This window comes from Gymnoscopelus microlampas (genome assembly GCF_963454915.1).
Source record: "Gymnoscopelus microlampas genome assembly, chromosome: 12".
In the NCBI taxonomy this organism is placed as follows: domain Eukaryota; kingdom Metazoa; phylum Chordata; class Actinopteri; order Myctophiformes; family Myctophidae; genus Gymnoscopelus; species Gymnoscopelus microlampas.
Genome location: NC_139949.1, coordinates 49,495,002 through 49,510,088, shown reverse-complemented (window position 1 = coordinate 49,510,088; position 15,087 = coordinate 49,495,002). Strand labels below are relative to the sequence as shown.

Below are 15,087 nucleotides of genomic sequence, written 5' to 3'. Positions count from 1 at the left end.
CACACCACATATAGGCTAGGGAAAGACCAACTAACATGTTATAACCACTTAAATACCTACAGTATATACAGTTCCTACTGTACAGTAGGTGGACCCCATCGAGTTGCAATGCGTTGTGAGCTTGTAGATCCAGTATTTTTTGCCAAATGCTTGTAGTTAGAAAATAATGGGAAGAGAAACACATAAGATATTGCAGATCTCCATTGTGTAAAGAGATGTGAAAACGTAAACATAATATTAATATTACTAGTATATTACTATTACTAATACTTTCAATTAAAAAAACGTTTTCTCTTGCAAATAAGATATCTGAAGTATTTCAGATGGATTATATCGTCTGTCAGTGTTATGACATTGACAGATGTACTGCATGCGTCTCTGTAACAGTGTTGATTTCGGCGACTAAAACTCGTCGACTCGTCGAGAAAAATCGTCGACTACCTTTTTTCACTGACGAAAACTAAATAAAAACGAAATAAAAACTAGGCTATGATGACTAAAACTATGACTAAATATCTTGACAATTTCATCAACAAATAAAAACTAGACTAAAATGTTAGGAAGGGACTAGTGGAGAAGAGAAGAGATCCAGTAACTAAAAGACAAGTCATTTTATGTTTGGTTGCGCTCGGGTGTTGCACTCGGTATTTTCTGCTATGAAAATAGCAGAAAATAGCTGCAAAATACAAGCTCACAACGCGTCACGCTGCGACACGTTGTGAGCTTGTAGATCGGCTATTTTCAGTATAAACCAAGTGTAAAATCAGCCATTATGACGCCTATCAAGGCACCGCCAAACTAAAACTAAATGGAATTTTATTCAAAAGACTATGACTAAAACTAATATTCGCTGTCAAAATCAACCCTGCTGTGTCTGTACCCTCCAGGATGTCGTTCACAGACTGGTGCAAGAACTTCACGGACACGGACATCTGCCGCCTCATCAACACGGCGGTCATCAGCATCCACAAGACGTGGAACGAGGTGGTGCATTTTGGCAGCTGGACCAAACACGCCGAACCGCTGCTCAACCGCTGTGGGGGCTGTGCCAACCACAAGCAGACCTTCCTGCAGAACCCACAGGTACAGCCCTATACAGTAGCATAGTGATTCTCAACCGTTTAAATTTCAAGGACCCCCTGTTTGATATGCATTAGGCTACAGATCCCCATTTGATACCAGTGGCTCGGGAAGTAGAGAGGCCGCTTGGGAACCGTTCTATCCCGGGCTCCCCCAGAGTTAGTCTCAAAGTGTCCTTGAGCAAGTCACTGAACTCCTAATTGCTCCCGATGAGCAGGTTGGGGCCTTGCATGGTTTCCTCCACCGTCGGTGTATGAATGTGTGTGTGAAAGGGTGAATGTAATGCACATTGTAAAGCGCTTTGGATAAAGGCGCTTTATAAATGCACCATTTACCATTCATGTTTATCTCTGATACCCCAATCTACACTACAAAATCCTTAGTTTTAATTTAACTCTGAGGGTGTACAAATTGTATTTTCAATTTGTACACCCTCAGAGTCACAGACCCTTAAGGGTCCATTCGGATCCCTGGTGGTCCCCGGACCCGACATTGAGAACCAGAACAGGGGTGGGCAACCACCTCTTATTTATCTACCAGGTGATGAAGATTGGGCTATTGAGGAGATCAATTGAGTTGATTAAAAAAGAAAGAAAGAAATCCTTATTTACATGTGCATATTGATGTGCATAAAACCTATTCTCACCAGATTGTCAGAATGTATCTTATCATTTGTATTCATATCAATTTCTTGACTTGTTCTTTATGTTATGTTGTATATTGTTAAATAATTAGCAGCCCATAATAAGCAACGTAAAAGCAATGGTGGTTTTCCGTGTCTGGTGCCAGACAGGTGCCAGCCTTAGAAAACGGTTAAGTGATCGTGTACCCAAAAGGCCCTGCTGGCCTGGCACCATCAGTGACCTCACCCATGGCTGTAGTTCCTTAGGAGAGCTAAGCTACAGCCACGGGGGAGAGATGGTCACCTGTTCTCCTTGTAATTATAGCTAATCAGTGGCTATTTGGATAGAAAACCAGTGAGGACCGGAGTCGGGAACGGGAACCACTGATTATAACAGAATCACCAGGTGCATCTCAAGTGTTAAAACCTGCAAAGCTGATGCTACAACATATTTGAAACGTGGGAAGTGAATGGGAAACGCACGTCACTGAGAGCAGTGTGCCGTGCAATTAGACTTGTTTCCTGGCAGCCGTGCTGACATGAAATAGTAGGGTAAACACAAGTGTTAGCAATCATGCTACTAATGAAGGTTCCATTCCATTCAGGTCAGAGTCAGAGTCAGGGTTGCTGCTTGCTGTTGGCTCCCTGTTAAGACTCTGCTACACTAAAATATAATCTAGTATATCTGGTAGCATTGTTAACACCCGTGCATTTCATGTCAATATGGTTGCTGTGAAAAAGGTCTATGTTTCCATCACTGTGAGCAACATCCATTCCTGATATGACTAGCTCGCAAAATACATGTATTTTGTTCCAGGGACCCCCAGAAGCAAAGATTTGAGTTACAAACGTTCGCTTTAAAAATATATATATTCAAAACTTTGCACACATTTTCAAGATTAAAAAAAAATGGCAGATCTACAAGCTCATAGCGTGGCACTCTATGAGCTTGTAGATCTGCTATTTTTGAATAGCTAAAGTATAAAAGGTATAAAACCCACCCAAGGACCCCTGGGGGTCCCGACCCACGGGTTGAGAACCACTGGCATAGAGGACATCCACAGCTGGTGTAATGGTGTATGAATACAATCCACTTCCGCTCTAAACTAAAGCACATTGTGTTGGCCCCTCTTTGTGTTCCAGTACCTGTTTGACGTGACGAAGGACGTGGATGAGGTCCTGATCTCCTTACAACAGAGAGACATGAAGATCCACAGACAGATCGGCCAAGGAGAAAACCTCACCGTTGGCTTTTGTGTTTTGAAGGTAATTAATGATGCTTTTATCGTGATAGGCTCTGAGCCACTCTGCAACATAATCTACTACAGCGGTCTTCAACCTTTTCAGGTCAAGGACCCCCTAGCTGAGAGAGAGATGAAGCAGGGACCCCCTCTATATTATATAAAATTGTGTTTCAGATAAACTTTTGCTGCTCTTTTTTCCCTCTACACCTATAACTCACGCTGCGAGGCGTTGTGTATTTTTGGCTAAAGTTCTCCTCAGAAAAGGGATACTAGGGTTCAAGTGGTTAATGTAAAAAAAAAAATCGTATCACACAAAGATTTGGCGGCCCCCCCCTGTATTAACTCTGAGGACCCCCGCGGTCCCGGACTCCCTGTTGAAGACCCCTGATCTACAAGATAAGTAAAGTATAAAAAAAGTTAATTGCTGTTTCATGGGGAGTTTTCGAGGCAGAAAATGTTCAGCAATTGTTCAGTGGCTTGGAATGAGCTCTGCAACAGCCAATTTTTGTGATGGCAGCAATAATGTCAGGGCTTGCTAACTTTGCTTCACATAGTATATCTGCTGAGAGGCACACAAAGATTCACGAGCAGTTTCTCAATGCCAAGGACGTAAAGAACGGCCTTGCGTCCCTGTGAAGAGTATCCGCGGCAAGTTAACTTGGAGAGAATTCATGTTCTCTCAAGTTTGCTAGAGCTTGCAGCTGGTTGGTGCAAAATGCATTTTGGGGATATTTGGCTGTCCGAAGTCACAACAAGTCACCTCTCACTGTATCTTCAGTAAATTGGGAAGATCAAGTTCATGTCCGGGTATTTGGTCTGTTCTTGGCTACATGCAAAGCTTTGACTTGGTTGGGACAGTACATGGGTGGCGACTGATGACATTTCACAGGTTCGTGGGAACACAAGACATGTACAGACAAGACCAGATATTGAGAAACGGCCATTGTCTTACGTGAAATGAATCATGAGTTATTATGCGTCTTTTTGAGGAGCCGCGCCCACCAGTCCTAGCCCTGTAACCAGCCTTCCTACAAAGTTTCATGATGTTTCACATCTTTTAATGACAAACCATGTCCACTACCAGAGCCCCCCCTTTTTCCCAATCAGTGTGAACATTGAATCAGTTATTCCTTGTCCCATGACCACCAAACATTCCACAGAGTTTCATACATACATCTGATCCTAACGTTTGGAGATAACCTGCAAACAAACACCATTCATTTCATCAACCTCTTCAGTTCAGTTACAAAACCAGGGCAGCATTACAACACAGAGAGATGTTATGAAACCTGAAATGAAGGGAGCCAGTGGTGGGGATTGATGATGAAGGGGCTGAGCACAGGAATGGCTGTTCCTCTGAGCTATGGGGCGTCAGTCCAAGGTTCCTTTATTTTTCACAGGAACGGCTGTTCCTCTTGAGCTATGGGGCGTCAGTCCAAGGTTGGTTTATTTTGGGGGGTTGAAGCCGTGTCTTTCTTTACGCATGTCTCCTCGACGTTTTAAAAGAATTTGGCCCATGTTTCACTTTTTCTGCTCATTCCTTGAACAAACAGCGTTTGACCAGTCGTCGGGCTGTTTATAACGATCACGCAGACGTTACATAATAGGATCATAATCGGGAACAAAAAGGACCGTTTTCAACACCACGTCTAATCGTGAATGATTAAAGACATAGAGCTGCATACTGTACATCGGCCAACGTCGCTTTGAGTTGAAATACGAAGCCTGACTTTGAGTGGAAATGACTCACTCAACTCATGCCTGTAATTTCACTTTCCATATTTCATTTCATTGCGGCCGGCGGTGCTGTGTAGTATATGGCCCTTTAAATCACTGCATGTGACAAAGCCAGACCTCGCAATTTCAAGTGGTCTGGATTTACGTGACGGGAGACCTGGCTAAATTCACACACACACCCCAGACGGTCTTATCAGTGTGCTGTCTGCACGCGCTGTCAGAGGCACCGCCAAGTCAAGTAAGATGAGATGACCACAAGGACCCGAGCCATGTGTCAATAACAGGCAGGTGGCATGAGAGGGCATGCGTGTGGGAAAAAAAGCAATGTTGCTGTTGGGCAGAAACCTCTTATCTCCATAATATTCACTTTTTTATGTTGTTGTTTTACAGTGTCACACAGCAAAAATAGCATAACATTACAGTCATTTAGCAGACGCTTTTATCCAAAGTAACTTACAATAAGTGCATTCAACATAGGTAGGGAACAAAACTACTAATCACCAGAAGTATTAAGTTCATTCTCTTCTAAAACAAGCAGCTAAGAGTATACCTAGCGCTAAGGTAAAAGTGCAATATATCAGCTACCTACTTTCTTAAACAGATGAGACAATTAGGAAAATCAAATGAGCAAGATAAAAAACAAATAAGTGCGTCGAATAAACAAGATCCAACAAGACAAGAGCTCATACAACTAATTGACAACAAGTATCAGATCTACAAGCTCAAAACACGTCGCTATGCGACGTGTTTTGAGCTTGTAGATCTGTCAATAAAACATCAACTGATGCGCAAACATCATGTGTTGTTACTTGGAGTCACTGGGTGTTTCGGGTCTTGCAACAGCAGACACCCTCCTCCAGGCGACCCGACCGAGGCTGATCAGACCCCGGCCTGTGTCCAAGTGGCATGCTACTGCCCCTGCTGTCTCTTTAAGGGAGTTAGAGACAGTGCTAATTGGGGTTTAGGGTTAGCCTGGCGCTATAGCCAGACCGACAACGTGGATCCACTCACACATGGCATGTGTGAGTGGAAAACTATTTTTTTATTTGAATCCTGAAAAGTAACAGCTATATGAGGTTTCCAGCTGACAGCAACGATAGCCTATTGAAATAACCACAGTGAGTTTGCCATTTTAGATCATTTTAGATCTGTTTTGGCTATTTTTTGGGAAAATCGTGAAAATGTGTGCAAATCTTTGAATATATCCTTTTTAAAGCGGACATTTGCAACTCAAATCTTTGCTGCTGGAGGTCCCTGGAACAATATATTTTACAAATGTTCGCTTTAAGAAATAGGTATATATTCAAAGTTGTGCACACATTTTTACGATTTAAAAAAAATAGCAGATCTACAAGCTCATAGCGCGGCACTCAGTGCCGCGCTATGAGCTTGTATATCTGCTATTTGAATAGCTAAAGACATCTAAAAATGACAGAGATGCGTTCCCAGATTGAATGGATTAACGCTTGAACAAATGACCATCCGTCCCATGTTTGATTATGGTGACGTCATCTACAGCTCAAGGGCTCGCTTGCTATGAAAGCTTGTTGTCCTTTAAGAACCGGTTTTCTACAAATGCCCCTTCTAGAACACACCATGCACTCTATATTCCTCGTTAAAATAATCTCATCCTCATTGAGTCACTAAAATGAAACTGTGTCGCAACAATGACTCATTGTGTTATCTCTCCACTGAGCAACACACTCCCTTATTTACTGTCCAACAACTGTAGACACCAGAGGTGTCAGGTGAGGCCAAGTGTGGAATATGTTGATTCAATACCGATGTAGGTCGTTGACATTAAAGGACACACACGTGTGAAGCTACATAGAATACTTCCACATTATTCTATGTATGTTTACACAGAAGAAGTTTTTTTTTTCCTATAATTTTTATCCCACAATTTTTGTAAACATTTTTTTCACCCAGTGCCAATTGCCTAAGCTGTAATCCTGGGTGGTACTCTCCCTCTGCCAGCCTGGGGAGAGCCCCAAACTCAGCTCATACTTCCGTCAATGCATGAGGAGTGAGCAGGTCGCTTCTTATCACCTGACAGGGGGGGAGTTTCCCCGGTAGGACGTAGCGCGTGGAAGGAACACGTTATTCCAACCAGTTCCTTTCCCCTCCATCAGGCGCCCTGGCTGGCCAGGGGGAGGACCAGGAATACTGCATGTTTTTTTGTGAGGGTACCTACCCTAGGGGACACAGGGAGAACATGCAAACTCCACACAGAAAGGCCCTTTTGCCAACCCCACCTAGGGTATGGGCACTGATGACACGGACGAGCCCACAGTGCCGCCGGCGGGAATCGAACTCAGGACCTTCTAGCTGTGAGGCGGCAGCGCCCTTTATTAATTTCTAACTCATTTTCAGTGATGCCGAGATTACATTAGATATAATATACATTATACACAGCTTAAAAATCGTTGAATCAGTTACATATTAAGGCAGGGAATTCTGTGGTTGTGGTATCATATTGTCCACAGGTTAGTAGAAAATATATATTTTTTGCGTTGGGGCACTAAGTTAAGAGGCTGTCTTTGCAAATTCAGACCGTTCTCGTGGGAACCATAAACATAAAAAACAGTCATTTGATGGAGTCCAAAGTTCACATCCAGAGAATGATTGTGATGTTAGTTTGGAAGAGTTCCAACAATGTCCTTAAAATAGACTGATGACTGACCAATGTTTATTACACCTCTCTGCAAGAAAAGACAGACCCACCTTATCATACAGGATACAATGGTGAATACCATCTGCTGTGCCACCAGTAATACATCGGAGTGCAGAATAATAAGAGTGTGTAGGGGCAGTGGTTTGGCTCAGGGCAGCCCTGTTTTATGGAAATTTTCCACGCACAACACCACTGAATTACATTGTTAACCCGTCAAGTACAGTGCAACTCAGGTCTGTTTTTTAAGTACAGCGGGTCTAACACGGCAGTCACTTTGAGAAACCCTGGTATTTCTATGAATCTACATCCCATAATCCAAATGCTGAACTACTTCAACAATCCCTTTTCCAAGAGGAAATAGTTTTTCCGTTGAGGGAAGCTGGTTCCATTGCTGTAAAGAAATGTATTTTCATCACAGTTTGCTGGCAAAGATTGTTTATATGGTATTTAAATGAGAAAATTCCATATCAAGTCCGATTCCAAGATATTTATATTCAGCAACTCTCTCTCAATAACAGTAAAATCCTCAGTGTTAATTTAATTATTGAGTGTCATAATAATATCCAAGACTCTCTACACTGTGGGTGGGCACTATTTGTCTGTAACTAAAGGTTCACTGTGGCCCCTGCTGTGTTCTACTGAAGCCTTCCGCTGTCTGGGGTCTTCTGTCCCAGTGGAAATACACACAGCAATTCAAATGTTGTAACCCATTTCCACCACAAGGTGGCAGAAGGATTCATCTGTGTCTGCACCAAACAAAACAGTGAGTCAGTAGTATTTCGCTGCTGTTGACACCAGACATTACATCTAGAAGACACCAGTGTCTGCCTGTGTAGGATGCAGATGTTATTGTTGACAAATGTGAACCAATTTAACTCTGAGAGTGTAAAATGCAACCATATGGGGAAAAAGACAGACCATGTAGGCTATAGAGACAAAGGTCAAGTTTGAAATCTGAAAATACACATTAACATGAATCCAACATAATAGATGTGTAAACAAACAAACACAAACATTAATTTAAACAGCACTGATGATAGTGCTGTCAAACTAGTCTATGAAGCTATCTATGAAATCTATGAAAAAATGTAATCTGCGACGCAATGTTTTACAATATGTAGTGGGGGGGGTCCCTGCTTCATCTCTCTCTCAGCAAAGGGGTCCCTGGACTGAAAAACGTTGGAGACCCCTGCTGTAGAGTGTTTGTTCAGTAACAGTCTCTCCAGCTCTTTAATAATACATATACAGAAAATACATTTATTTCAGACAATCTGGAGAGATACCCATTTATTAGCTTCAATTTGATTGTGTTCCAGTTCCAATTTTTGTCAGCTCACTTCTTTGGGTCATCATTTCGAATTTCAGTTGTTTATCCTGTATCCTGACTGAGTTCTCTCCTCCTATAGAAAAATCTTATCACGACCTGAAAATTTCATTTTCTGTGTTGACAATGAGACTCCTCTGTTACTGAACTAACTGCAGCAATACTGTAGCAATGATTGCTATCAGAATATAGAGCTATTTAACCCTTTAAGACCGGGAACGCATCTGTCATTTTAAGATTTCTTTGGCTATTAAAAAATAGCAGATATACAAGCTCATAGCACGGCACCGAGTGCCGCGCTATGAACTTGTAGATCTGCAATTTTTTTTTATTAGTGAACATTTGTGAAATACATTTTTAACTACTTCTGGGGGTCCCTGGAACAAAATATTTTGAGATGGGGGTCCTCGGCCAAATACATTTTTTTTTTTTTTATGATTTAGAAGACATTTGTAGAATCACCCAGAAGGAAAGATTTGAGTTACAAATGTTTGCTTTAAAAATATATATATTCAAAGATTTTCACACATTTTCACGTTTTCTTTTTTCAAAATGATTTTTTTTTTATTTACTGCACCTTTTAATCGGGTCAGGTTGTGATTTCCTGGTTCTTTGTGTGGTTTTCAAGGTGGAGCTGAACAGGAAGTACCGGATGCACGACATCCTGACCCAGAAGACGGAGGAGACGTCCATGTACATCAACGCCCGCACCGTGTTCAAGAGGTGCTCGCTGCCCAAAGGACGCTACGTCATCATCCCGAGCACCTTCAGGCCACAGACCCTGGGAGACTTCATGCTCCGCGTGTTTACTGATGTGGACTCTGGATGCAGGTACTTTTAATACTACTACTACTACTACTACTACACTAATAATAATAATGATACACCTAATAATGATAATAATAATAATACGGGTAATAATAATAATAATAATAATAATAATAATAACAACAATATCCCTAATAATAATAAATACAACAACAACAACAACAACAACAACAACAACAACAACACTACTACTACTACAACTAACAATAATTATACTGTAGCGCCCAAGTCCTATACTTGGGTGCTACTGTTAAGTGTAGTGTCAAAGGTCCTATACTTCTGGCACTATACTGGTTGCCGAGGAAGTTCTGACGTGTGCTCAAATACTGAAGGTCCAACCGTCCATGGAATTCATAAATAATGCTTTATTCTCTGTTGCTGTCGTGCCAATCACTGTAGCATACAATTAATAAATACGTAAATAAATAAACACAGAGGATACAGACCACCAGCTCTATCAAACACAATCAAAAGCTGTTTGCCTCTGCCACTGGCAACACCTGCGGCTGATTACAGACCTTGTTAAGTACCTAGGCAACCTGGCCTTGACCAAGCCCTGCGGTGACATCATCAATCAACAAGCAATCATATGTATGTCTCAAATGGCTCTTACAAATACTAATAATACATTTTATTTATAACACACTTTACGCTACATGGCATAAAAAAGCAAAAAAGGAAATACAAAGTTAAGAAAGTGACAGGAGACCTCCCTCCAACTATACACAGTAAAACAAATAAAAAGTTTAAAAACACACAGAGGCATCGAACCAGTGCATATAGGCAAACGCCTTGTTAAAAAGAAAGTTAACGGACTGAGGTGCTCTCAGATGGTCAGGGAGGGCATTCCACAGCCGAGGAGCAGCTGAGCAGCTGGTTGCCCATAGTGCAGAGATTGGTCTTGGGGGACGTAGTGTGTTGGAATTTCCAGAGCGGAGGGTGCAGGTGGAGGTCAGTGTGGTGTGAGGAGTTCCTTGAGGTTCCTTTGGTGTGCACGCACTGATGGGTAAGGAGGGAGACCTTGTAAACTCCCTTAGAGGAGACGGGGAGCCAGGGTAGAGTGAATGGAGGATGGGTGTAATATGCTCGTATTTCCGCACTGTCATCAGGATCCTAGCAGCACTGAACTTCTGAATGTACTGGAGCTTCTGGATGCTCTTGCTAGGGATCCCGATGAGAAGTGCATTGCAGTAGTCTAGCCTTGAGGAGACAAAGGCGTGGACAAGTTTTTCTGCATCTGGCAGGGAGAGTGTGGGATGGAGTTGGGCTATGTTTCTGAGGACTTGCACGGGTGTTTAATGTGGTATTGGAAGGTCAGGTGAGGGTCCATTTTTTACACCCAGGTTGGTGACTACAGGTGAGGTTCTGGATGGAAAAAGTGATGCTGGTTATTGGGGATGGCTGGACCTTGTGTCGGTTGCAGATGAGAATGGCTTCTGTTTTGGAGCTGTTAAGTTGCAGGAAGTTGTGTTTAATCCACCCCTTTATTATCGTCAAGGCAGCCGGTCAGTGTGGATGTTGGTGGTGGCCGCAGTATTCGGTCAATCTTCAGGTAAAGCTGAGTGTCATCAACGTAACAATGTAAGGATATTCCATGCCGCCTGATGCACTATTGTGCTTTTTTGTGATCATAAGCAATGTGGATGCAATTAGGAGGTTAAGCGCCTTGATCAAATGCACCTGAAGGTAGGGGATTCAAACCAATGTGTAGGGCGGGACTTCCGTTGGATGTTTCAGTCTTTTTTGACCGGGGAAAGTAAACAGATCTGCATTCTGCACAGCATCAACATATCGTCCTTGAGTTACTTCCTGTACTTCCGCTTAGGCCGCTCTCACCCAGCCTATCAAAAGCTTGGTTCTCTAACCCCAGAGAATGTGTGGAGCCCATAGATAACCCTTAGCCAGACTATCTCCTCCACGATCTCGGAATGCTACAAAGAGTCTGTAATTCTACCCTCTAAAAGTTGTGAGAACAGGAAGCCGTCATCTGATCTTCAGACCAGAAGGGTATTCGACCAATCATGACGCAGTGTATCGCAGATATCTGCTCTTTTTTTCAGTGTTTAACAAAGTACAGTTGTTAAACATTTGAAAACTGTAGCAGCCAACTGTCTTCTTGAGAGACTACCCTTAGCTAAAAAGGCATGTGACAGTATCTCAATCATAATCTCTCAAAACAGATTACGCAATAATAATAATAAAAGAATGGGTTCTCAGATCTCAATCAAAACCAATAAGTCAAACTCTTCAACAAATATATAAACCATGTTAGTAAATATCTGATCCAGACATAATTATGCATGTTTCCATCCATAATATGGATGGAAACATGCATAATTATGTCCACGTTTGTGAGCCTCCTGATAGCTAACGTTACATACTGTATTACTCCACTCTCACAGGGAGCTAACAGATGATAAACCCAGGATAAAGTGCTGGAGCGCGTTCCTCGGTTACCCTCAGATGGTGACTCACGTCTACATTCATGCAGCCGAGGGACTGGAGAAGCAAGACAACGCAGGTAAACCCATAATTCAGTGATGGAAAAAGTACTGAACCTTTTCACTTAAGTAAAAGGATCAATACTGCAATATAGAATGTACTGTAGATCCATTGAACCACTGTATTTGTATCAATATTGGATCATCTACGTCAGAGATGCTCAACCTTTTAAACCACTTAAACCCTATATATTTAGTTGAACCGAGTCCAACAGGTCTCTGTACTAGGCCCCCTTCTGTTTTCGCTCTACACTAAATGGGGGTCCTTGAAATGAAAGAGTTTGTGTTCCATGTGTCCTGTGTAGGTGCGGACCCCTATGTGATCATCTACTGTGAGGGGAAGTCGGTGCGCTCCACAATCCATCCAGACACTCTGGAGCCAGAGTTTGCAACCAGAGCCATCTTCTACAGGAAGAAGCCCCGCAAGCCTATAACCGTAGAGGTAAGACGACCACACACCTCCTCTTCCTCCCATATCACACACCTCCTCTTCCTCCCATGGAGGAGCATCATGTATCACACACCTCCTCTTCCTCCTATGGAGGAGCATCATGTATCCTCGCTGACCGGCAGAAATCGTGCACATCCATAACCGTAACTTTTCAGGAAATGGGAAAAAAAAGTTACAATCGATGCATTCATCAGTAAAATGTTTATAAAAACCCACAGAAAGACGTAACCACGGACATTTTCAAGCATCTAAATAATTTTTCAAGTGTCCGCTACTGGTGAAACCTTCCCCATGTCGCCAGTTGAGAAAGACTAGAAAATCGAATTAAATTAGATTTTTTTGTTGTTGTGTTTTTCGTTTTTTTTTCATATTAGCACAGTTCGAATGTTGAAGAAGGTTTGTATTCAGAAAGCCGTTTTATAGTCATTAAATGGTTACAATTAGATTGTGAACATGCCTCTGTTTGTAAGAGAGTTTCTGTGTGTATTTTGGGGGTTGAACATTCATGTCCAGCATTTGCATAGAGTTTTCGATTGGCCTGGCTAGGCATTGTTCTCCAGTTTCACGTACCAGAGTAGCCTACATCCCATAAGTAGCAGTGTTTCATTAATGTTGCTACAGTATCCTTGTTTATTCATTCATTTTTACAGAAAAAAGTGCAGATCTACAACCCCACGTGTTATGAGCTTGTAGATCAGCCATTGTCGCTACTTTCGCAAGACACTGTCGTACGGCAAAGTAAAAAAACAGGGCATTCGTTTATGAAAACAATTCTCTCTGTTTTGTTTCCCGTCCTCCCATAACAAGGTGTGGAACAGCAACGCGGTGAAGGACCAGTTCATGGGCCAGGTGGTGCTGCCGGGCACGGTGAAGGACACCACGGACCCCCAGAGGCTCAAGCTGAGGAAGAGGGGCCAGAGGATGGCCGAGGAGATGCCCGGCACCATCAGCCTGAAGATCGTCACCTCCACGCAGCTCACCGCCATGTGAACGCACCGCACTGCAACGGGTCTGATCTGTCTGATGCACGGGTTCGGCTACAGCTGACGTTATCATGTAGCTATTGGCTGTGCAGTTGAATGAGTGAAATAAATGTCAGATTTAATCAAAATAGATGAAACACGCAGCTGTAGAAGAATGTGATGAGGCCAAGGAAAACTAGCAGAAAATGTTATAAAAGTAGCTGCACACTTGTAACTCCGATGCAATAATTTACTAAGACAACACAAAATCAATCAGCTGATGAAATACTGTATTGTTAATGTCTTAACCATTTAATCCCTATATCAGCTATTCCCAACATGTGGGCCGAATGCAATTTTGTATATACTTCATTGTATTCGTCGCATCGAGATGGGTTGTGAGCTATTTTCAAAAATTCTATCTGTAATGACCCATATATATCTATAATGGCCCAACATAGGGAAGCTAGGTTTATGGTGGTTAGTAAATTATTCCACTGGAGCAACAAGTTTGCTGCTATTTTTAAACCACCTGGCCTCATGAACCACAGGAGGAATTTAGGAGAGAGGGGAGAAAAAAAGTGCATTCCTTGCATCCATGAGATATGACAAAGAAGATGTATTAATGTTTTGTGCTAAATGTACTGACTTGGTTGTACTGTGACTGCAGAGGTATAGCAGAGGGGATATATGTATGATATATGACCAAAGGGGGTTTACAGTATGTTATGGAATACGTAACTATCTGCTGACATCTTACACGACTCGGTAGCCTACTGTAGTATAATTCCGTATAAGGCTACTTTGCCACTATGCGATATCTTGTACTACAACACTAGGTGTACCGCGGTGACATTTTGTGACACCGTTACAAAGAAAGTGCCTGTAATCACTCCCAAAAAGATCTGAGGAATGAATTAATTGTGTTTTCATGTTTTGTTCCTCTTTGTAGTTGCAGTTAGCTTTCCAACTAATTAATTATGTAAAGGACATGCCACAAACGTCTACATCTATCTACAGTTTAGGGTGAATACAAGAACGCTCGCCACAAAACACGCTCGCCCCGGCCGGGTCAAATCCGGCGACCTCGGAACGGTCGCCACCAGGTATTCCTCAGTAAACCTCAGTAAAACTATGCCTAAACCTATACCTTGTTCCTAAACTTAACCTCAGTAAAACTATGCCTAAACTTATTCCTAACCTTAACCTCAGTAAAACGAATACAAGAACCGCTGGGGGCGAGCGTTCCGCAAAAAAAAATGGGGGCGAGTGTGTTTTGGGATGAGCGTTCCGTTACCTATACTTACTTAAACCAGGTTTTATCGCAGCTTGTCACCAATCAGCAATTTTATGAGCAAACTCTTCAGATTAAGAGCAGATCAGTGTAGAGGCGACTATTTTTTTTTAAGTCCGTTTCTGTTACATTTAATCATTTTTGTATTACTTACTGTATAAACAAACTTTCCGTACAGCTTCTTCTTGTGAAGATATATGTCGTTTATCATTAATTATGCACAAGCACATTTCCATACCACTGCTGTTGGGTGATGTTGTGTTCCATTCCAGTATTATGACAATTACACAATGTCGTGTTTGCTAAATGTTTGTATTCAACTTTTTTTTTGGTCATTTCTGTAATGAATTTTTAAAAAATATCACAGACA

General features: G+C 42.1%; 1 protein-coding gene across 7 annotated transcripts in view; it reads left to right on the top strand.

The window, feature by feature from the left end:
* The window catches only part of LOC311057089 (calpain-5-like), a 31,523-nt gene extending 16,436 nt beyond the window's left edge, over nt 1-15,087 (top strand). For all 7 annotated transcript variants that reach the window (XM_084074015.1, XM_084074012.1, XM_084074016.1 and 4 more), the window contains exons 8-13: nt 888-1,083; nt 2,846-2,968; nt 9,310-9,512; nt 11,912-12,030; nt 12,316-12,452; nt 13,269-15,087. In XM_084074015.1, coding sequence (XP_083930141.1) covers nt 888-1,083; nt 2,846-2,968; nt 9,310-9,512; nt 11,912-12,030; nt 12,316-12,452; nt 13,269-13,451 — 961 coding nt within the window. In that variant the 3' untranslated portion in view covers nt 13,452-15,087. The remainder of the gene's footprint in view (nt 1-887; nt 1,084-2,845; nt 2,969-9,309; nt 9,513-11,911; nt 12,031-12,315; nt 12,453-13,268) is intronic.